Raw genomic sequence first — 20,773 nt, 5'->3', positions numbered from 1 at the left:
ACTGTAAATTAATATAATCTGAAGACCATCTTTATGAATAATTAAAGGTGAAAGTGAAGACATTTTCCATCAAAAGCTTACTAGAAGAGTGGTTTCTGGAAACATTTAACATCTAGACATAAGTGTGCTGAATCCCTTGGTTAAATAGCTATGACAATTGTATTTTCTTGATATTACAAAACACCATTGGAATGTGTAAATTGTATTGTTAATCAAATACATAATTATGACATTTAGGGCCCACATTCATTTTTGAACCACAAAACAAGTGCACAGGCAGGAATCTTATCAGTATCATGACCACTCTAACCTCATTAAAACAGGTTATTGCAAGAGGGATTAATAATAGACATCATACATGACAATTTCAGTGCTGTTGGCACCCTCGACAGTACAAGGTAAATTCAGCACTGGATCTGGTAGTCCTAACTGGCCATGTTCTCAGACCCCAGACTGCTATCTCCCCATTGTCACTGCAGGAGACAAGGAGCCCAGCCTCCTTCGGGTGCCAGGCGATACAGTTGACATCCTGGGTGTGGGCCTTGGGTACATGGGCAGACAGGGAGAAAGCAGGCTGGTCTGGGTCAGCCGTCTCATCCTCCTTAAACACACGTACTCCGTCATCCCCACATGCAGTCGCCAGGGCACCCGTCAGTGGACACCTGAAAACAACCAAAGAGTACTGACTTGGTGAATCTGGCTGCATTTTTAAATATGTAAAGTGGTTAAAATATAACCTACCTTCCAAAAGTTTGGGGCCACTTAGAAATGTCCTTGTTTTCCATGAAAACATGAGTTGCAAATTGAGTAGGAAATATAGTCAAGACGTTGACAAGGTTATAAATAATGATTTTTAATTGAAATATTAATTGTGTCGTTCAAAGAATCCTCCATTTGCATCAATTACAGCCTTGCAGACCTTTGGCAATCTAGTTGTCAATTTGTTGAGGTAATCTGAAGAGATTTCACCCTATGCTTCCTGAAGCACCTCCCACAAGTTGAACTGGCTTGATGGGCACTTCTTACGTACCATACGGTCAAGCTGCTCCCACAACAGCTCAATAGGGTTGAGATCCGGTGACTGTGCTGGCCAATCCATTATAGACAAAATACCAGCTGACTGCTTCTTCCCTAAATAGTTCTTGCATAGTTTGGAGCTGTGCTTTGGGTCATTGTCCTGTTGTAGGAGGAAATTGGCTCCAATTAAGCACCGTCCACAGGGTATGGCATGGCGTTGCAAAATGGAGTGATAGCCTTCCTTCTTCAAGATCCATTTTACCCTGTACAAATCTCCCACTTTACCACCACCAAAGCACTCCCAGACCATCACATTGCCTCCACCATGCTTGACAGATGGCGTCAAGTTCTGCGTCTCATTAATGTTCTTTGTGATCCGAACACCTCAAACTTAGATTCGTCTGTCCATAACACTTTTTTCCAATCTTCCTCTGTCCAGTGTCTGTTCTTTTGCCCATCTTAATTTTGTATTTTTATTGGCCAGTCTGAAATATGGCTTTTTCTTTGCAACTGCCTAGAAGGCCAGCATCCCGGAGTCGCATCTTCACTGTTTACATTGAGACTGGTGTTTTGCAGGTACTATTTAATGAAGCTGCCAGTTGAGGACTTGTGAGGCGTCTGTTTCTCAAACTAGACACTAATGTACTGGTCCTCTTTCTCAGTTGTGCACCGGGGCCTCCCACTCTTTCTATTCTTGTTTGGGCCAGTTTGCTCTGTTCTGTGAAGGGAGTAGTACACAACGTTGTACAAGATCTTCAGTTTCTTTGCAGTTTCTCACATAGAATAGCCTTCATTTCTCAGAACAAGAATAGACTGAAGAGTTTCAGAAGAAAGTTATTTGTTTCTGGCCATTTTGAGCCTGTAATCGAACCCACAAATGCTGATGGTCCAGATACTCAACTAGTCTAAAGAAGGCCAGTTTTATTTCTTCTTTAAATCAGGACAACAGCTTTCAGCTGTGCTAACATATTTGAAATAGGGTTTTCTAATGATCAATTAGCTATTTAAAACAAACTTGGATTAGCTATCAAAATGTGCCATTGGAACACAGGAGTGATGGTTGCTGATAACGGGCCTCTGTACGCCTATGTAGATAAATCTGCCATTTCCAGCTACAATAGTCATTTACAACATTAACAATGTCTACACTGTATTTCTGATCAATTTGATGTTATTTTAATGGCCATAAAATTAGCTTTTCTTTCAAAAACAAACATTTCTAAGTGACCCCAAACTTTTGAACGTTAGTGTATATTTCTATAAAGAGGAGGCCTCTCACCATGCAATATCATACACTGTCCGTCCATGAAACCCTGAAAGGGTACAAACACATTTCCAAGCCGCGTCGGTGCCTTCTGTAAAAAAAACAAATGTAAAAAAAAAATCTGTTGTTTTTCCTTACCTTCCTTTTCCCCACAACATCTATACATCTATGGAGCATTGTGTGTATCTTTCTCACCCTGCCCACCTTCAGGCTGACATTCTTTCCAGATCTTCACAGTACAGTCATCACTGCAGGAGGCCAGTCTCTGGCCACTTGGGTCAAAGGTCAAACCCCAGACAGTGGAGGTGTGTCCTTCCAGGGTCGCCCTGCACTCCCAGTCATCATCCTCTTCTTTATAGACACACACATTGTTGTCGTAGCTACATGAAGCGAGGAGCTGCGTAGAGAACATCACTTAGCTTTAGTGGGGGGAGACAGTGAATGCAGAGTACAGAATACTGAAACGATTAGTCCAGAGAAGCCTTGCAATAACAATGGGGTGTCATGAGATTATATAACATTGCTATTAGTACAAGGAGTGAAACAGCATATGAAATAGGCAGTACCTCCTGTGTTGGGTGCCAGACAACATGCTTGACATCCTGTGTATGAGAGTTTACCACACTCACACACTCATACTCATTCTCCTCATCCACTGAGAAGGAAAGAGATGGTGAGAGACTATTCAAAACTACATACAGAGAAACAGTTGAATGTTAATACTTGTTTCTCGTGATAGGAATAAAATTTGTTTGTATTTCTATATTGATGCAGCACTAACCTTCCCAGATCCAGACGCTCTTGTCTCTACTACATGTAGCCAGCAAGTTACCGGATGGGGCCCAGGCCACACATTTGACCTCATTCTCATGTCCTTCCAACACAGTCAAGCACTGAAAGAAACAGAGACAGTGTGATGCTCTCAACTAGGGCCATATCTTACCATCATCACCATAAATGTATATACAGTAGTAAGCTGTTCACAGTGACCAGTCCCCTCACCTCAAAATCATCATTCTTCTTTTTCCAGATGCAGGTTGTGGCATCAAAGCTGGCTGAGGCCAGGTAGTTCCCACATGGGGACCATGCCACCTTTCTGACAGTTCTCTGGTGTCCATCCTGGAGCACGGTCTTGCATTCCCAAGAGTCACCTACACAGATAATCAAATAGGGGTCATTTTTCCCAGTAGTGTGCTACTGCAACCTGCAATTTGGGGCGGTCCGGCATGTGGGCATTCCTGCATCCCCCCGAGCATCCCATTGGTTCCTGCATGAAACACCGGTGACATCGTGTGCTAACTACACTGAACAATATAAACGCAACGTAAAAAAAAGTGTTGGTCCCATGTTTCATGAGCTGAAATAAAAGATCCCAGAAATGTTCCATAAGCACAAAAAGTGTATTTCTCTCATATTTTGTGCACAAATGTTTACATCCCTGTTACTGATTATTTCTCCTCTGCCAAGATAATCCATCCACCTGACAGGTGTGGCATATCAAGAAGCTGTATAAACATCATGATCATTACACAGGTGCATCTTGTGCTGGGCACAAAAACAGGTCACTCTAAAATGTGCCGTTTTGTCACACAACACCACAAATGTCTCAAGTTTTGAGAGAGCATGCAATTGGCATGCTGACTGCAGGAATGTCCACCAGAACGATTTCCAGAGAATGTAATGTTCATGTATCTACCATAAGCCGCCTCCAACGTCATTTTAGAGAATTTGGCAGTACGACCAACACTTGCAAACCAAGTGTAACCACGCAGGCCCAGGACCTCCACATACAGCTTCTTCACCCAGCTTCCCTGAGAAACTGTGTCAGTGAAGCTCATCTGCACGCTTGTCGTCCTCACCATGGTCTTGACCTGACTGCAGTTCGGCATCATAAGCGACTTCAGTGGGCAAATGCTCATTTTTGATGGCCACTGGCACGCTGGAGAAGTGTGCTCTTCACAGATAAATCCTGGTTTCAACTGTACCGGGCAGATGGCAGATATATAGCATCGTGTGGGCGAACGGTTTGCTGATGTCAACGTTGTTAACAGAGTGCCCCTTGGTGGCAGTGGGGTTATGGTATAGGAAGGTATAAGGTACGTACAACAAACACAATTGCATTTTATCAATGGAAATTTGAATGCACAAAGATACCGTGATGAAATTGTGAGGTCCATTGTCGTGCCATTCATCCGCCGCCATCACCTCATGTTTTAACATAATAATGCACGGCTCCATGTCGCAAGGATCTGTACACAATTCCTGGAAGCTGAAAATGTCCCAGTTCTTCCATGGCCTGCATACTCACCAGACATGTCATCCATTGAGCATGTTTGGGATGCTCTGGTTCGACATCATGTTCCAGTTCCCACCAATATCCAGAAACTCCGCGACGCCATTGAAGAGGAGTGGGACAACATTCCACAGGCCACTAAAAGCCTGATCAACTCTATGTGAAGGTGATGTGTAGCGCTACATGAGACAAATGGTGCTCACACAAGATACTGACTGGTTTTCTGATCCATGCCCTTGCCTTTTTTTTAGGGTATCTGTATTCCCAGTCATGTGAAATCCATAGATTAGGGCCTAGTGAAGCTATTTCAATTGACTAATTTCTTTATATGAACTGTAACTCTGTAAAATATTTGAAATTGTTACATTTATATTTTTGTTCAGTGTAGTTTGCTAGTTAGCGACACAGTGTGCACAGCAAGCTACGCCTAACAAAATTATAAACGCAACATGCAACAATGTCAAAGACTTTACCCAGTTACAGTTCATATAAGGAAATCACTCAATTGAAATAAATGAATAGGGCAGACTGGAGGTTAGTGTACTAGCTAGCTTGATACCTAACTAGCACACGGTGACACTCCCGTCTGCTGTGTACCGGAGTCTTCCTAAGGACTAGATGGCTAAACTAGCAGACTATCCACTGGCGTACGGCTAGCTAGATAACGTTGTCGCCAACGATCCTACTTATGATGGTTTAGCAGTGGTTGGCATCCAACATTATTGTGCATTAATGCCACCTACTGTACTGGAGGGCATTGACTTCCCGCCTGTCCCTAACTTAAAACTAGAATATGTAACTTTTTGAGCGACCAGACCAAATTCACATAGAAATATAGATCTTTCATTCTCATTGAAATCAAGTCTAAGAAGCGGTAGATCTGTTACATGTGCTTGAGTTTCCCGTGCTTAAGTTTCACTTTAGCATCTTTTACTTTTGGTTTTGTAGACCAGCTTCAAACAGTTGAAAATACAATATATGTGGCTATGTAAAACATTTCAAAGGTTTAGATGGTACAATGACTCTACACAATGACTGCTTGTTTTGTCACAAACTTAAATTAGGCTAACAATCAGAATTGTAGCAACCAGGAAATGGCGGAGCGATTTCTGCAATGTGGATCTTTAAAAACCAATATAAATATAAAGAGGTGCCTGCAAATGCAGAAATGCCCACATGCAGGAACGCCCCCTTCTAATCTTTTGTTTGTTTGTTTGTTTCCGCGGGCACATGCTGCTGATAAGGTTCATTTCACAGCGGATTTGTCATATTTACCTTCCCTTCCCCATATCCGAATGGTTCGGTCACCACCGCATGATGCCAGCAATGTGCCTTTGGGGTTCCATGCAACATACCAACAGCGGGAATCTGGATGCGCATTGAATTTCTGTAGAAGGGCCAAAGTGTCGTTCATTGCTAGCACGCTGCTATCTAGCTAATGACTTGTTATTGGCAACTGATAATGCTGCTACCAAAACAGCAAGCTAGTCGTAGCTATGCAAACGTCATACACACATAAACAAGGAAGACAACTAATATCCACTTCAAATACGAGGTTTTTTATATGGTATTTGTAAATAAATTTCGCAACTAAAGTTTTACCGAAAATACTCCAACCTAACGTCTTACTTTCTCTTCCTCTCCGTAGATAAATGCTGCCAATCGAATGTCCATTCGGCTCATTACCGCCGCCATCAGTACATGACGATCATTGCATGTTTTTGGACACGTTGTACCAAATGGCTAAAGTGTAGCTGCATAATATCTCAGTAGGTGGTGGTAATAGCAACAAATGTACTTGGTGTAACGTTAAATCTAAAAAGAAGAAGTGATTATGAACAAGGAAACAATTTTACAGGAAGATAGCTAGCTACTTGGCTGCCTTTTGTTTTTTGCGTAATATCGTTAGTATAAGTCCTCCTTTGGGCGTTTTAGATTGCTTGAACAGATTGTGAGTATCATGTCTTCAGATTTGATATATTATGGGTGTCAGTTCACGTTACTATTTTTTTGAAGTAAATCAACTAGGATTTTAGACTGCTAGCTAGCTTCTGCTGCTAACAGGCCTACGTCGAGGTCTGCGCTTTGTAGCTAGCTAGACTGAAAATTATTGGTCAATTTGTTTTGTTGTTGAGTAATTTAGCTAAGAGATTACGCATTGTGAAAATACTTTAACCTATTTATTTGACACATTGTTACCAGTTGACCTACACTAACGTTATCGGTTTTAGTTAAGTTGGCTGATCATTTCACAGACAGAAGGGCGCTTTGTCAAAACAAAAGCTGTCTGTCATTTGAAGACTGACTTAGCATAGCTATAAATCAGGCACTGACTCCTGGTTGACGACCAAGTGGGAATTGGATGACAATGTATGCACCGCCGGGTACCACTGTCCCCGGAAGCCGGCGAAGGAGAGGGGGTACCGCATTGCCCAAGCAGCCAGAGCGAAGCTTGGCATCTGCCCTCCCCGGAGCACTGTCCATCACGGCTCTATGTACGGCCTTGGCCGAACCAGCTTGGGTCCGAGTTCATGGAGGGACGTGTCCCAAGCAGGAGCTTGGAGTGGCTGATGTCCTGGGATACATTGACCCAAAACTCCTGGAGGGTAAGTAATGATTTTGCCAACAGTGGCTCAAAGCACATACTACCTGTGGTTTGTGTTAACTATCACCAACTTCTTCTTCAGATTATTGTGTGAACTCCCAGACCATCTTGCTGCTAAGGGTCATTGCTGCCTTCTGCTTCCTGGGCATCCTATGCAGCCTGATAGCTTTCCTTTTGGATGTCTTTGGGCCCAAGCACCCTGCCCTCAAGATCACCCGCAGATATGCATTTGCCCACATTCTCACAGGTATGAATGGGTTTGGGCCCTGGACAAGAGAGAAAATGAGCTATTCAGCTAAAGTGTGACAACGATTTCAAGGCAAAGTATAAACTAGGGCTGGTACGATACCAGTATGGCAATATTTTTCTCATGGAAAAAAATGAAAACACAAAGCAGACCAAACTCTTTGGTCCTTTAAAAACCTGCTGTATGTAAATATTGTGTGCTATAGCTTGGAAAATAAATATGTGTGACTCTGGATGACATATTGATGTTTGTTTCCAACATTTGGGCTGTTTTGCTAAATAAGTTAAAAAATAAATTGTTTTGTTTCCTTGCCACAATACTAATGAGTATCACAATACTGGCCCTAGTAGAAACAATGGAAATCAAATAATCCCTTTCCTTTTTTCCCCCTGCCTGCTCTTTCTTTTTATGGTTTTAGTGCTGCAGTGTGCCACAGTAATCGGGTTCTGCTACTGGGCCTCAGAGCTCATCTTGTCGCTACAGCAGCAGCACAAGAAGTACCACGGATCACTCATCTACGTCACGTTTGCCATTAGCTTCTACCTGGTGGCGGGGGCTGGCGGAGCCTCCATTCTGGCCACAGCTGCCAACCTGCTGCGCCACTACCCCACAGAGGAGGAGGAGCAGGCTCTAGAGCTTCTCTCAGAGATGGAGGAGAGCAGTGAAACATATCCTGCCGATTATGACATTGCCAACCAGTTCCAGCCGCCTCCTGCATACACGCCTTAATGTAGCCAGCCCGGCCACTTCTTTCTCTTACATCCTTGCTTCTCTATGAGCATGTCTATTGGCCTTGTCTCAAACACCTACAGATATGTGATCCAAAAACTGTACCTAATGGATATTCTCTGCAAATACTCTGCTTTCTATAATCAACATCAACATAAATGGACACACTTATTTCTTGATTGTGGGTGCTTGAGTGCATGAAAGCTTCCTTTTACGGTGGCAGAGATTCAATACTTGATTCGTATTTTCACCACTGAAGCTACGCTTTTAGGAATTTGCATGTATATGGCATTAAGGACTTGACCCTTACATGTAAAGCAAGAGAAACTGGTAATATATGGGTCGTTATTTTAAGAACTGTTGTACGGTTTGGGTCTACAACTGGTTTATTGAATGATCAGATATGGCGTGAGACTCAACTTAGTGTATGACAGTGTTTTAAGTCATGGCTCGACAAAGGTCAAGTTCGGAAGTTTGGGCTTTCCACAGTGTGGCAGTAGTATTGGGCATTGGTTTGAAGTGTTAAATGATCGCTGAACATCGATCATTTGAGTGAACTTGGTGACTTGCCTGCCATGTGATTACAATTGGACATTTTATCAGTTAAACCTGAAAGGCACCAAGGTTAAACATACACTGAATTATAGACATTTATTTCTCAATTGAAATGGACCATTATTTATTAACTGTCTGTCCCTGGTGTGGTAACTTTTTTTATGTGAATGCAAGGCACTGTTTTGCATTTTATTTAGTCTTAACAGTTGTGCAGTTCTGAACTTGGAAGTCAATAGGTTTTCCATATTAAGTAAGATTGGTTCGTCACAGTAGTAGTAAAAAAAAAAGTTATTTTACATAAACATGGCCAGTGATTGAGGCCCAAATTGTTATGAAAGTAATTCATGGAAAGCCATGAGAAATGTGAAGTTTCTCATGGTTTTGCAATGTACGTTATTCACATTTTTCTTATGTTGGACAAATAGAGGAACATTATTTTCTCTTTTTAACAATTGGCAAAAAGGGTAGCATGCCATTGTAGATGTAGACTCATCCTCTGTCCACAATGCATTGGTCATTTCATAAATTAAATCATTTCACTCAAATGTATCCAACTGAATGACAACTTTTATTTGTACTTTGTGATTACTTAACTTGAGTTATGTGTGTTGTCTGTGCATGAGTTCTTCCCCCTGATCCTCAGGATTGTGAGAATCTTATTGAAATCTTTTGGGATGGAATACTTCACACAAGTAATCTCAACTTGTGTTAGGATTCAGCCTTTTTTTTTCATGTGATTAATAATCTAGTTGTACAAGTGATTTGTTGCTCTTTTGTTTATTTTGATATTGTTTCTTTTATTTTAGCCTTTCTGCTTTACTTTCATAAGTGTGTAGAAATGTTAAGTAAAATATTGTGGACAGTTTATACATAAAGCTGGTCGTATTCTAAATAAAATTAAATGTCAAATTTTGTTTTAACTAATTGCATTCAATCTTAGAACTAGAAATGAAGAGATTCATTCCTAAACGCTATATATGCAGTTTCAGAAATGTTGGCAAATTAGCATTTTTTTGGTTTAAAGAACTTATGAAAGAGAGTGGTGTATATTTTCCCCCATATAATCATGGCATGGAATTGTTAAATGACAGTTTTCAAACAAATACATATCAGTAAATGGTTTCATTTCAGAGAGACAATCATATTTTTTGGCAAAATGATATATGTCCGCCTCACTCTCAGAGAAGGAAAGAAGCGCTGCAAGGTTTTACAGTCAAATGTTTTAATAAAGAACTATGCAATTGAATAATACAGTAATATGAGATCTGTATGTAAAATATACAAGATAAGAACATTCCATTCCAGCTAAACAATGGATCTAAGCTATAGTGTTTTGTGACAAAACCAATTTTTAATACACATCTAAAATCAGTGTTGGGGAAACTACTTCATACAGGAAGAAGTTAAGCTACACTAAAGCTACTCTTAAGCAATAGTTATTTGGTAAAAAATGTATCTATATCTGAAATGTCATAGAGTACAAATTGCAAGAACTGATCACTCTGTAGTCCGATGTTAACAAAATGTGATTTTGCCTGTTAAAGATGCAATATGCAGAAATTGCTATGCCATTTCCTGGTTGCTAAAATTCAAATAGTTTGCCTAATTTCAGTTTTTGTTACAAAACAAGCATAGTGTAGTGTTGAAATAGCGCACATAGAACAGATCTAACGCTTCTTAGACTTGCTTTCAATGAGAGTGATATCTACAACTCACATTTCAAAGTGAATTTGCTCGGGTCGCAAAAAAAGTTACATATTGCAGCTTTAAACACAAAGTGAGAATTAAGCTCACAAAAAGTGTTTCACGTGAGAATTAGGCAGGTCTGAAGAAAGGAAATTCTTACCTACAGTGCACCTATATTTTGGGAGGGCAAAAAAGGGTAGTGTGTAGTTCCAATAGTTGGCTATACCTCTACATGGCAAAAAAAAGTAGCCTAATTAACTACTGAAAACACTACCAAAATTTGAATCTAGTTCCAACTACCACCAAGCTACTGCAAAATGTAATTAAATTACTAGTTGAACTACATGTAGTTTACCACTGCCCAATAATGTCTAAAATCTATGAATTTAAAATCTGAGAAGAGTAATATTTTACAGACACATAAAGGTAGCTAGCTACCCATAAGCATTTATTTCTGATGAAAAAAACAAGTGAAAAATTGGTCTATATCGTGTTTTGGAAATAAACTAGTACAGTGGAGGCTGCTGAGGGGAGAATGGCTCATAATAATAGCTGGGATGGAGTAGAATGTATGGAATGGAGTGAATGGAATGGTATGAAAACCGTGTTTTTGATACCATTCCATTTACTCCATTCCAGCCATTATTATGAGCCATTCTCCCCTTAGCAGCCTCCACTGCTATTGAAATGTAGGCTGCACACAATATTTATGCAATCATGTGTGGATGTCTTGAGCCATGTGTGGTCTACAATATAATTAGGAATTAGAATACTAGAATGGACATGAACCTTATGATGGGATAAAGGTCAGGGAGTTGATCAACCATGGTTTGTCTGTGCTGTGATAAGATATTGTGTAAAATAATGAATTTGAAGAATGTATCTGCACTGTATGTTTGTTAGCTAGCTATCCAGACAGTTTTAGACGAATGATTCGATACATTTTTTCACATTAACTGCCAATATGCCAGCATTCCATTCAAACAATGAGGTCACAGCAATAGACTGGCTGAAATCAGTTGATAGGACTTGGACAAGTTGTAGATGCAACAAGTACTGATATTTGGTGCGTTCGTAAATTTACTCTGGAGCACTCAGAGTGCGCTCTGGGCGTTCGTAAATTGAGAGCGTTGTCAGATTGTCCGTTTGTAAATTCAGAGTATTTCACTCTCGGAGCGTTTTGCTCTCGGAGTGTTTAGAGCGCAACCTGGAAGCTCTGGCCGAGGAGTAGGGTTGATCCGAGCGTTCTGACCTCACAACTGCAGTCAAGCACCCAAGCTAACTGGCTAAAGCTAGCTAGCTTGTTAGCTACTTCTAGACATAAATGAGAGAACACCTCACTCTAACCATTTTACTTGCCCTAGCAGAGCTGGTTAGGCTGTTTTCATGGTATCCAGAGCGTTGGTGACTGTTACTGTGCTGCTGGCAACAATTTAATGAAGCTTTTTTTGCCGATGTTTACTGACACTGGCCAAATTCAACGGGTGTTAAGCGTTCGTAAATGAATCGTTATTCTGCGCTCTGGAACACTCAGAAGAGAGTCAGAGCGAATTTACGAACGCACCCATTGTATCATATAATAGCGTACACAGTTTTCCAAGAAAACAAAAATGCAGACATTTATGGTCTGTTTACAAATATTTTATAGGAGATTTATACAGAAAATGTGTATAAACCCATTTAAACTGTATTTATAATTAAATGACAATATTTTGGGTTGACAATAATTATATTACACCATTTCTGATATCATGACTTACTTTTATGTTCGTGCATAAATAAAATCAAGGTTATGCCTCTACTGCCATTTATTCCAATTAGACTGGTTTGGAGTTCTCATTAACAATATGACTGTCATTTTAACTCCATTCTAGAACTTTGAGGGATTATGACATAACCACTCTAGTAATTTAACAGGATCTATGCTGACTGTCGGTTGCTATGGTAACAACTGTTTTGTTGAAGGGAGGCAAAATTGAGACGTCAGGAAGTAAGTCGAGCAGTGCAGAGTCCAGTCTTTTGAAGCTGAAATGTTAATGATAAGAGAAATGTCAGCATGAACAGCCTAATCAGGACCTATTGGCCTATCTAAAAAGTAACGTATTTTTTCATGATCGTGGTCCTCTGCCATGTGTGGCTCTTGGTGCTATAAACCTAGGCTACCATGCTGCTAAGAGATATGCAGCCTAATTTTACCCAGTGGTGGGCTTGGACCGAAATAGGTGCTTGTACTTGTTTAATTTGGGCGGGTACTTTTATATTTAGGTGAACGAACTCTGCAATACTTTTAAGCTAATATTCTATAAGAAGTGCACTAACTCATGCAGTAGACCAGTTTAGGTACCGGTAGTTCACTACATTCCGGTGAGCTCCTGCCCAAGTCAAGCACTGATTTTACCATTTTAAAATGGCAAGCATTGATAGCCAGATTCATATGTAGTGTCAAGTGGTACGTTAGCTAATAGTCAGGCGTGTTGTATTTTCTACTATCGTGTCAAAAAATAGCAGTCCGGAACCTGCCCCACTGGTCCCATGTCGGATGTCCCCGAAAATTACCCCGTGACTGGCCACCCAATCCTCCACAAATGATGGACTCAGAAAGTTTAACTTTTCGATGCGCCATGGATTTTGACATTAGACGAGTTGCATCATTGAAGAAGGATGTTTTATTCCTACAAAAACAGCACAGAGAAACACTGAGGAAACTGCATGAGGAAATCGAAGAATTAAAACGTGAAAATAAAGGTATAAAGTTAAATGCATCATGAGTATCCTAGTATGCTACTGTATTATTAAATAGTGTTGTAACACCCCTAATAATTGATTTATTCAATTTGCAGAACTGCACTATCAGTTGATAATGGAGCCACAACAATCTGAAGGTATGAGTAGGCCTATGCCTGATATTTTCTTCTGTAGTTCTTTTCCTCCCACACCATCATGCTATTAGGGAACAAATTGTAAGTGTCCCTCCCTATTGAAATGTATTATTATACACCCCACCCTTTTCCCCTTGTGGTTTAGTATCTCCAAGATGCAGATCTCAAACACAACAGCCCAGCTACATAGAGCAGACCAGCCATCCTCTGCATGGTCTGCCATCTCCATCAGCAAATCTAAGGTAATCATCACACTTAACACCTATAATATCTTTCTTACATATCATTAATAATAAAACACTTTGGTGGAAGTGTTGATTGAACATTTTCTTTATTTTCCTGCACACTCGCATGCAGAGTGGATACAGCAAGCACATCTAATCTTTTAAGATCAGATTTAAATGCAAAATCAAAAAAGGGGTTGATCACATCCTTGCTTCCCCTGCGGATTGATGGTGGTCCATCTCACTCCCCCTGTGCCCCCACCCTACAGGAGTGTGAGGTCATCATCAGACAGCTCTGTAAAAACAACAACTTGCAGTCCCAGGAGGTAGGCTACAGAGAGGACCCTACTGTATCATGTTCTGCTCTCATTCCATGTCAGAATGTAAGAACACCATGTCACGTTTAATCTTAGAATGTTAAAACTCTCTTCTCTCAACTTGTGTTTCAGCTGCTACGTGTGAAGGCCATCCTCAAAGACATAATAGTCAACAACAAGAAAATGTCCCAGGAGGCTTACACACTGACCAAGGCCTACCTCTCTGATGCAGACAGGTGAAATAGCCTACACAATTTATCAAAATGTTTTGAAAAACTCATCCCTAAAATAGTTTTCATATTGAATTATTTATTTCAGAGACAAAGACATTGGAATGTTTCCAAAACTACCTCTCAAGTCGCTGCCAAAAAAACTGTAAGTCAGTCATGCTATTTATAGTGTTATTGAATGTGCTCCATGCTATTACTTAAAATAAGCATATTATTTTTGCCTTCTGAAGGCCCCCAGCCCCGATTGGCATGAGAGAAAGAGTAATCTTGCCAGCCATCAAACAGAGCCTAAACTCCAGAATAGCAGAGAGGCAGAAGAAGGCACAAGCTGTGCTGAGATCCCGTCTGAGAAGAGTGGTGCAGTAGGACACAGCATTATCATCACAAATTATGCATCCCTCAGTTTTGAACCGAGTGTGTTGTCTGTGAATAAAGTAAAGGTGTAAAGTCTGAGAATGATACACTCTTGAGTTCCATCTCACTAACTGTGACCAATAAAATGAACATGAGTGTAAACTGGATAGTTCAGGACCCTGTTCAATACTTCAATGTGAAATAATAATGTTACATTCTGGTGCATTCAGAATAAAACCATTTATTCAATACAAACATATAAAAATGACAATAAGAACAACCAAATGTGCAGATATTTAAACCCAGTTGGGAAAAAAACAAAAAAATGTTTTTCAAAAATGCAGATGTGCTCCAAATGTACAGATTTACAGCCGCTCCTTAAGTATAGTACAGGCTTCGATTCCTTTTTTATTTTCCTTTTTTGGTTACTGTAAAACAGTTCCAGTATAAAGTACAGTTTTGTCATTACATAACAGAAGTCAGGACACAATTTTGTGCATAAAATGTACAACAATAAATGGAGACTTCTTATTCCAACATATAATTAATCTTAATTGAGTATATTCACAGTGTGGTTTTCACATCAATGATGTGAATTTGCATGTAAACATTGTTGCATATCAAAACCCATGTTAATAAATATACAATAATGCTAATTATGCTTGTAGTACAAAAGATAAAAAATAAAAGTGTAGATGATTAAAATATATACAGTACTTAATCTCAAACCATATTGTTATACTTGATCTCCAATAATTTAATATATGCTTAATTTGGGAATATGTTTAACCATATTTGTGAACGGTGAACTACCTTATTTTTGACAAAGGTAAAGCAAAGATGATACACAACCTTTCCCTGTCATGAACAACATAAGATATTTTTAAATTTATGTCAAGAAATGTCAGCATGAATTCTTTTTCATATGATAGAGGATTAGGATGTTGAGTTTTTAATGGTACCAAATATATAAGGTTTAATTGTCTAGGGCTACAGTACATGAACACATTTACACTGTTAACTCTTACACGCAATCACTCAACACTTTCCTGTTAGTCTGAAATACTCTGCCGAGAAAACTGAGGATGATTACAAACACATAAATGAGGGAGATTCACCTGTGACAAGATTGTAATTAATAAAAAAAAAAAGGTTTTCTACCCAGGTAATGATGAGCTACCCACTGTAACAATGCAATACAAAGATGAAGGCTCGCTCACTCAAAGCACAATCCATTTTCCTTGGGGAAAATGCAAAATAGTGTTTGTGTTGATTACACAAAACACAAGAAATATAAATATCCAGCATCTCAGATATTGATACACAAGTATCAATATCTGTGGCAATTGGTGTGTACGATGTGCGCCATATGATCAAGCAGCATATCCGGTCTGTCAGTTGGTTATACTTTTGACATTGTTCTGTCCACAGAAGATCCAGTTGAACTGTTGAGGATATGGATTTTGTACATATAAAAATTAGGTATCATGAAGCTTCAATAAAGATATCCAGCATTTATCGAGGACCACAGTGCTGTATTCTGCGCATCTGAGAAACTATTTGCTTGCTTTCTTTGAAATATCTGAAACACAAAATGATAGAATACAGCACACTGTTAAATACATTCCCAGGACAAACAATGCATCAAAATACTGCAAGATTATCATTCCATTAGCTAGTACTGCCTGTCTTTGTACCTGACAATTTTCATCCATCTGTTGTGAAATTGTGCATTGCTTAAAAAGACAGCGTTTTAAAATTAAAGGAAAAAGTGAATGTACAATTTCACAACAGAGAGGGATGAAAACTGTCAGGGACAAAGGTAGGCAGTGAGAGGTCAAAGAGAAGGTGAGAGGGTAGCAGTAGCAGGCAGAGAGGAACGGACCAAGGTGGGCAGGTGGTTAGAGGAGCGCTGAGTTGGAGTCTGTGTCAGGGGGGAGGCAGGGATCACTGGTGCAGGAGGTTTCCTGAGCGCGCCTGTACTCCTGGTACTCCAGGCGGAGTGCGTTGAAGCGCGCCTCACTTAGGGAGCGACTGTATTGGCAGCGAGGTGGGTTGGAAACTGGTGAACTGACTGAGGGAGGCGGGCCTGAGGGCCGGGAGGGAGAGGAACAGCATGGAATGGGAGAGTCATGGGTACAACTCACATTACCACAACCACAACAAAAGGCACAAATGAATTCACACATGATATGATACATTCAGTGTGGTGAATAATAACATACTATTCTCTTACCATTCCTGTGGTGGTCCTGGAGGCCAGCCGCAGAACGTGGTCGATCATGCCTGCCCTCCCCCCTGCCCTGTCCTACCCCTGCCTGTGGCTTCATGGCCTCCAGGACTTCCGAGTCCACACAGACATCAGTGGAATCCCACTCATAACTCTCATCAACTGATGTGTTCCTTCTATTGACAGACACACAAAACAAGTGGTCAGTCAGACATACACAGGACAATAACAATAGTTTAACAGTATATCAATGACATATTTGCAACATCCTACATTTTTTGGGCTGTGAAGAAATCTCTGTGTGATGTTGGACTGGTGCGGTAGTTTCACCTTTTCTTTCTCCGCTCAAGTAGATCCATCTCGGCTCTATGTCTCTGTGTCTCACTTTCCTCGGTTGTCTCTGGGGAGCTGAGAAGGGTGGGAGTGATAGAGAGGGACTGGCGGAGGAGGCCAACGCTACCTCTCCCACTGCTCTGGCTGGCATAACTGGCCCTCCCTCCTTCCCTGTTATCTCTCATCTCCACCTCAGCCCCCGCTCCCTTACCCATCCCTCTCTCTGCTTGTCTATGACTGTCTACATCTCTGGGTGGGAAAGGGCCACCATGGTAGGGTGAGGGCCAGCTATACATCCGGGGCAGGTTGGGCCTCGGTGGGCCCCTCTTGGACTCTATCGGTCTGGGGTAGTCCCCCCCCATGCCTGGTCTGGGTGGGTACTTGTCTGGTCTGGGTGGGTACTGGGGTATTGAGAAATCCATAGGGACATATATGTGCTGTACAGACCTCAGGGCATCCTGATATGTGATAGGCAACCTGGATGCATCAGGATAAGCACTGGCCTGTCTACGCGGATCAGATAGGTCTCGTCTAGCAGAGCCAGGGGGTTGACTTGGTGGGTACATGGAGGAGCTGAGGTAGGTATAGGAAGAACTGGCTTGGGATCTGTAATACCGAGGCCTCTCCAAGGATCTTTCAGCATACCTAGCCCTTTCCAAGCTGCTTACACTCGGCCGTCTAAAAGGGACACCTTCTTGCCACAAGGGGCCTGGCCTGGAGAAGGAGGATGCAGGGGTGCGTCCTAAACTATAGGACTTGACCTGGACGTCTGGGTTTGGGAACTTATCCCAGTAACATTTCTCTGAGACATAAGTCCTTGGGCTTTCAAAATGCTCCCATTTCTGTGACCCTAAGCTGATGGACTTCTTCAGAAATGGACGAGGCTGTCCCATGCCTGAGAGTGTTCTGCAGGGGCCGATGCTCAGAGATTTCTTCATGAATGGTGCATGGGGTTGATGGATCTTAGAGGCTATTTTATTAGTCCTGTTGCCCTGAGAATGAAGTCTTTGGGCTTGTTCTGAAGCTGACTCTGGTTTAACGGCAAAAGTGTCAGGGTGTTTTGACACAACGTCTGCCATGCTTTTATCTGCACTAACCAACGTCTGGACTGGACTTAAACCCATTCTCGATAGTTGTCTCTCTGAGGCTGTGGTCTTTTGACTAATCAGTGGTTGTGACTGCTCATGGTTGTGATGATAACTCCCTGTGAGTTCTGAACCAGGTGATTGTTTTTTTGACCAGTCTGGAATCTCAGCTTTGTGGCTTAAATCTCTTGCTTCCACTTGCAGAGAGTATCTATAGGCTGGCTTCTCAACTGCTTCTGAAGTTCCTGCTGGACCAACAGAGTGTCTGTTTTCTAAAAAAGAAACTTTTTTTGGGCATGAACTTGTCTCAAGGTTCTTCTGCACATGAACTGCCCAGTTTTTTGGAACCACGTCTGGCTTACCTTCCAGAGAAGTCTCTGTTTGTGGCTCTACGCTTTGGCAAGTAGTGACTGTGAGTTCAGATTCATCCCCAGAGTCATCCACACTCATCTCAATGAAACCTGGGAGGCTCAAATACTCCAGAATTGCACTTGTCTGCAGTGGGGACATTTTGGGAGCCTGGTTTGTCTGCTTGTTCTTGAAAGACTCTGAGACTCTGGCAACAGAGAACTGGGACTGGTCACTATCACACTCTTCCAGAAGAGTTAAGCGGGAAATGCGACTGGGGCTGTCACTAAAAAGCGCCCTATCACTCCTTCTGGAGCGTGTCCTGACACACTCTCTCTCCTGCTCAGGGTATAACAGTGAACTCCGAGGGTCATCTCCAATCTTATCATCTCTCACTTTGCCTTTGGCCCCTGCTTTGTGGAGCTCATAGGGCAAAGTAGAATAACTAGACGGACTCTGATTTACTCTCTCCCTAAGGTCATCTATTGTCTCTGTTTTCTCAGACAGACTATATGATGCAGTTCCTGGGTAAGGCTGAACAGGACTTGTGGCCCTTACTCGATCTGCTGAAACAGATCTGACACTTTCAGCTGCTGGCTCCAGATGCTGTGTACCATAAGCAAAGGACGATCTTGGTTTTAAGGCACCTCCCCCCGGTTGCCCATTTTCCCTCAAGCCTTCCTCAACCATAGAGCTTCTACGATACGTGTCCTGCTCTCTTTCTACAGTTCTGTCAGGATTCCTCGACCTGGCTCTGCTTCTGGCTGTTCCTCGACCAATAGGTGGGCTTTCTGATGTAGGGGAGAGCAGAGATAGAGTGGTGCATTGAGTGGCTGGGGAGCATGAGCAGTCTTCAGGTAGTGAGTCCTTCATGGCCGACCCAATGTGACATTGGTGAGGATGTTGGAACCTTGGTGTGGTGCTCTCTAAGGGGCTCTGCACTGGGATAAGGCTGTTGATAGAGGTGACTGGGCTGATGTCCCATTGGATGTAGGAGGAAGGGAGTCGGTCCATTGGGCTGCTCGTGTTCCCAAAGTAGCAGGCCCTCCTATAGTCCGACAGCTGATGGGTCTCCCCGGAAGCCCGGTGGGCTTTGGGACGTAAGGTTATGTCTTGTGGCTTCCATATAGGATCCTCAGCCCCTGAACTATCCAGTTCCCTGTTAGGGCTTTCTGCCTTTTCAGGCTGCCTTTCCTCTTTCTCCCGCTCCCTTACCCTCTGGCTGGCGGTATAGTTCTCCAGCTCCCTCTCCATCTCCTCCCTCTCTTTGGCCAACTGCAGACACTTACTGAGGTTATCCCGCTCTTGTTCACTTGTATCAATCTGTGAGACCAGTGTGCTGGCATTGGTCAGCTGGCTCTCTCCCCCCATGGGATGGTAGCCTGCTTGGTGATGCCTGTCCCTCTCCAGCTGTCTGGCTCTCCTGCCCAGGCTGGGGAAGATGTCCTCTGGGTGCCCAGCACGGTATTTTTTCAGGGAGTCACAGGCTCTCTTCTCACTGCTGTCGGAGTAGAAGCTGTCTCTCTCCAGCAGAGCCTCTGAGATGCCCTGCTCATCATCAGAGTAGAAGCAGCCGTGACGGGAGAAGTTCCTGGCCATGGTCCTCACTCTACCCGGGGAAGCAGGGGGCTTGCTGAGGTCTATAACCTCCACTGTAAGGGAGGAGTCCTTTCTCTCTCCCCTCGCAGAGCTCAAACTGCTGGACTTTGGAGAGTCTTTGAAAGATGTCTGGTTGCTCCCTGTGCCACTATCTCCCCCATTGGTTTGGGTTTGTAGGAAGACTGTTTTCACGTTTTTCTTCATGTTGGAAAGAGTAGATCCCTCTAGCAAGGGCTGGACAATGAATCGTCCATCTGGGCCTCTTGAGATGGACTCCAGAGCAGAGGGGGAGGGGGCATTACCCCCCAGGTGGCTCTCAAAGATGGTGTAGTGGGGTGGGGGAGAGGAGCTGGACAGGAGCTGACTACGCTGGTCCTGGTACTCTCCACGGCTGCCTTTATCAAAGGAGGAACGGTCAGACTGGGAAGATGAGGAGTTGGGGAAGAAAGACAGAGGAGGACACAGCTTTATCTTCAGAACGCTGTCAGGGCTGTCAGAAGGCGAGCGAGCTCTGAGGAAGAGAGAAGAGTCATATGAGAAGTGATGAGTTCAGTTGAACAGATTAAGATAGGTTATTGCATTATTACATTAATGACTCAAGCTTAAAAGAACAATATGTAAGGATGCATTCAGTGGCTACAAATTGCTATGCTTATTGTCATGAGTAGCAGATAAATACACATTAATATGCAATGATTCTCAAAAAAGGGCACATAAGAATGGAAAATGGGTTGGTTAAAAAACAGCCAATGCAATGAGGGAAATATGCTGGTATGGA

General features: G+C 42.2%; 4 protein-coding genes across 9 annotated transcripts in view; 2 read left to right on the top strand and 2 right to left on the bottom strand.

The window, feature by feature from the left end:
- Window positions 1-2: 2 nt before the first annotated feature.
- LOC106585549 (probable cytosolic iron-sulfur protein assembly protein ciao1-B) lies at window positions 3-6,247 on the bottom strand. 2 transcript variants are annotated; one of them, XM_014171892.2, is made up of 7 exons: window positions 5,850-6,247; window positions 3,284-3,432; window positions 3,063-3,174; window positions 2,848-2,936; window positions 2,477-2,678; window positions 2,297-2,372; window positions 3-662 (listed from the first exon to the last, which is right to left on the bottom strand). In XM_014171892.2, the coding sequence occupies exons 1-7, from the start codon at window positions 5,986-5,988 to the stop codon at window positions 368-370; spliced, it is 1,062 nt and encodes a 353-aa protein (XP_014027367.2). In that variant the 5' UTR covers window positions 5,989-6,247; the 3' UTR covers window positions 3-367. The 2 variants fall into 2 exon arrangements, with proteins under 2 accessions (XP_014027367.2, XP_014027368.2); XM_014171893.2 differs by having other exon boundaries at window positions 2,486-2,678.
- A 137-nt stretch (window positions 6,248-6,384) lies between these two features.
- Window positions 6,385-9,619, top strand: LOC106585551 (transmembrane protein 127). Its single transcript, XM_014171894.2, has 3 exons — window positions 6,385-7,180; window positions 7,262-7,426; window positions 7,845-9,619. Exons 1-3 carry the CDS (start codon window positions 6,937-6,939, stop codon window positions 8,153-8,155), a joined length of 720 nt encoding a protein of 239 aa, XP_014027369.1. The 5' UTR covers window positions 6,385-6,936; the 3' UTR covers window positions 8,156-9,619.
- A 2,728-nt stretch (window positions 9,620-12,347) lies between these two features.
- On the top strand, window positions 12,348-14,710 carry LOC106585553 (coiled-coil domain-containing protein 74A). 2 transcript variants are annotated; one of them, XM_014171904.2, is made up of 8 exons: window positions 12,348-12,386; window positions 12,902-13,141; window positions 13,237-13,278; window positions 13,421-13,517; window positions 13,769-13,825; window positions 13,949-14,052; window positions 14,135-14,191; window positions 14,277-14,710. In XM_014171904.2, the coding sequence occupies exons 4-8, from the start codon at window positions 13,431-13,433 to the stop codon at window positions 14,410-14,412; spliced, it is 441 nt and encodes a 146-aa protein (XP_014027379.1). In that variant the 5' UTR covers window positions 12,348-12,386; window positions 12,902-13,141; window positions 13,237-13,278; window positions 13,421-13,430; the 3' UTR covers window positions 14,413-14,710. The 2 variants fall into 2 exon arrangements, with proteins under 2 accessions (XP_014027379.1, XP_014027375.1); XM_014171900.2 differs by lacking the exon at window positions 12,348-12,386 and having other exon boundaries at window positions 12,395-13,141; window positions 13,633-13,825.
- The window catches only part of LOC106585552 (protein turtle homolog A), a 68,834-nt gene continuing 62,682 nt past the window's right edge, over window positions 14,622-20,773 (bottom strand). For 2 of the 4 annotated variants that reach the window (XM_014171895.2, XM_014171896.2), the window contains exons 19-22: window positions 16,961-20,506; window positions 16,637-16,806; window positions 16,286-16,489; window positions 14,622-15,982 (exon numbers count right to left, since the gene is read on the bottom strand). In XM_014171895.2, coding sequence (XP_014027370.2) covers window positions 16,302-16,489; window positions 16,637-16,806; window positions 16,961-20,506 — 3,904 coding nt within the window. In that variant the 3' untranslated portion in view covers window positions 14,622-15,982; window positions 16,286-16,301. Of the gene's footprint in view, window positions 15,983-16,285; window positions 16,490-16,636; window positions 16,807-16,903; window positions 20,507-20,773 lie in introns of those variants that run through there. The other 2 variants (XM_014171898.2, XR_001323973.2) reach the window with 2 other exon arrangements.

This window comes from Salmo salar, chromosome ssa24 (assembly GCF_905237065.1).
Source record: "Salmo salar chromosome ssa24, Ssal_v3.1, whole genome shotgun sequence".
NCBI classification, from domain to species: Eukaryota; Metazoa; Chordata; class Actinopteri; order Salmoniformes; family Salmonidae; genus Salmo; species Salmo salar.
The sequence above is the reverse complement of the archived record's forward strand: the minus strand, read 5'-3'. Positions and strand labels throughout refer to the sequence as shown.

Bases quoted from the DNA above. Each gene is read 5' to 3' on its own strand.
- LOC106585553 (XM_014171900.2), top strand. From the start codon at position 12,982: ATGATGGACTCAGAAAGTTTAACTTTTCGATGCGCCATGGATTTTGAC. The intron at 13,518-13,632 runs GTAATCATCACA...ACTCGCATGCAG, and splicing joins TCTCCATCAGCAAATCTAAG to AGTGGATACAGCAAGCACAT. The intron at 14,192-14,276 runs GTAAGTCAGTCA...TGCCTTCTGAAG, and splicing joins AAGTCGCTGCCAAAAAAACT to GCCCCCAGCCCCGATTGGCA.
- LOC106585551 (XM_014171894.2), top strand. From the start codon at position 6,937: ATGACAATGTATGCACCGCCGGGTACCACTGTCCCCGGAAGCCGGCGA. The intron at 7,181-7,261 runs GTAAGTAATGAT...CTTCTTCTTCAG, and splicing joins TGACCCAAAACTCCTGGAGG to ATTATTGTGTGAACTCCCAG. The intron at 7,427-7,844 runs GTATGAATGGGT...TTATGGTTTTAG, and splicing joins ATTTGCCCACATTCTCACAG to TGCTGCAGTGTGCCACAGTA.
- LOC106585549 (XM_014171892.2), bottom strand. From the start codon at position 5,988: ATGAACGACACTTTGGCCCTTCTACAGAAATTCAATGCGCATCCAGAT. The intron at 2,937-3,062 runs GTTAGTGCTGCA...TTTCCTTCTCAG, and splicing joins GAGCGTCTGGATCTGGGAAG to TGGATGAGGAGAATGAGTAT. The intron at 2,679-2,847 runs GTACTGCCTATT...TTCTCTACGCAG, and splicing joins TCTGGCACCCAACACAGGAG to CTCCTCGCTTCATGTAGCTA.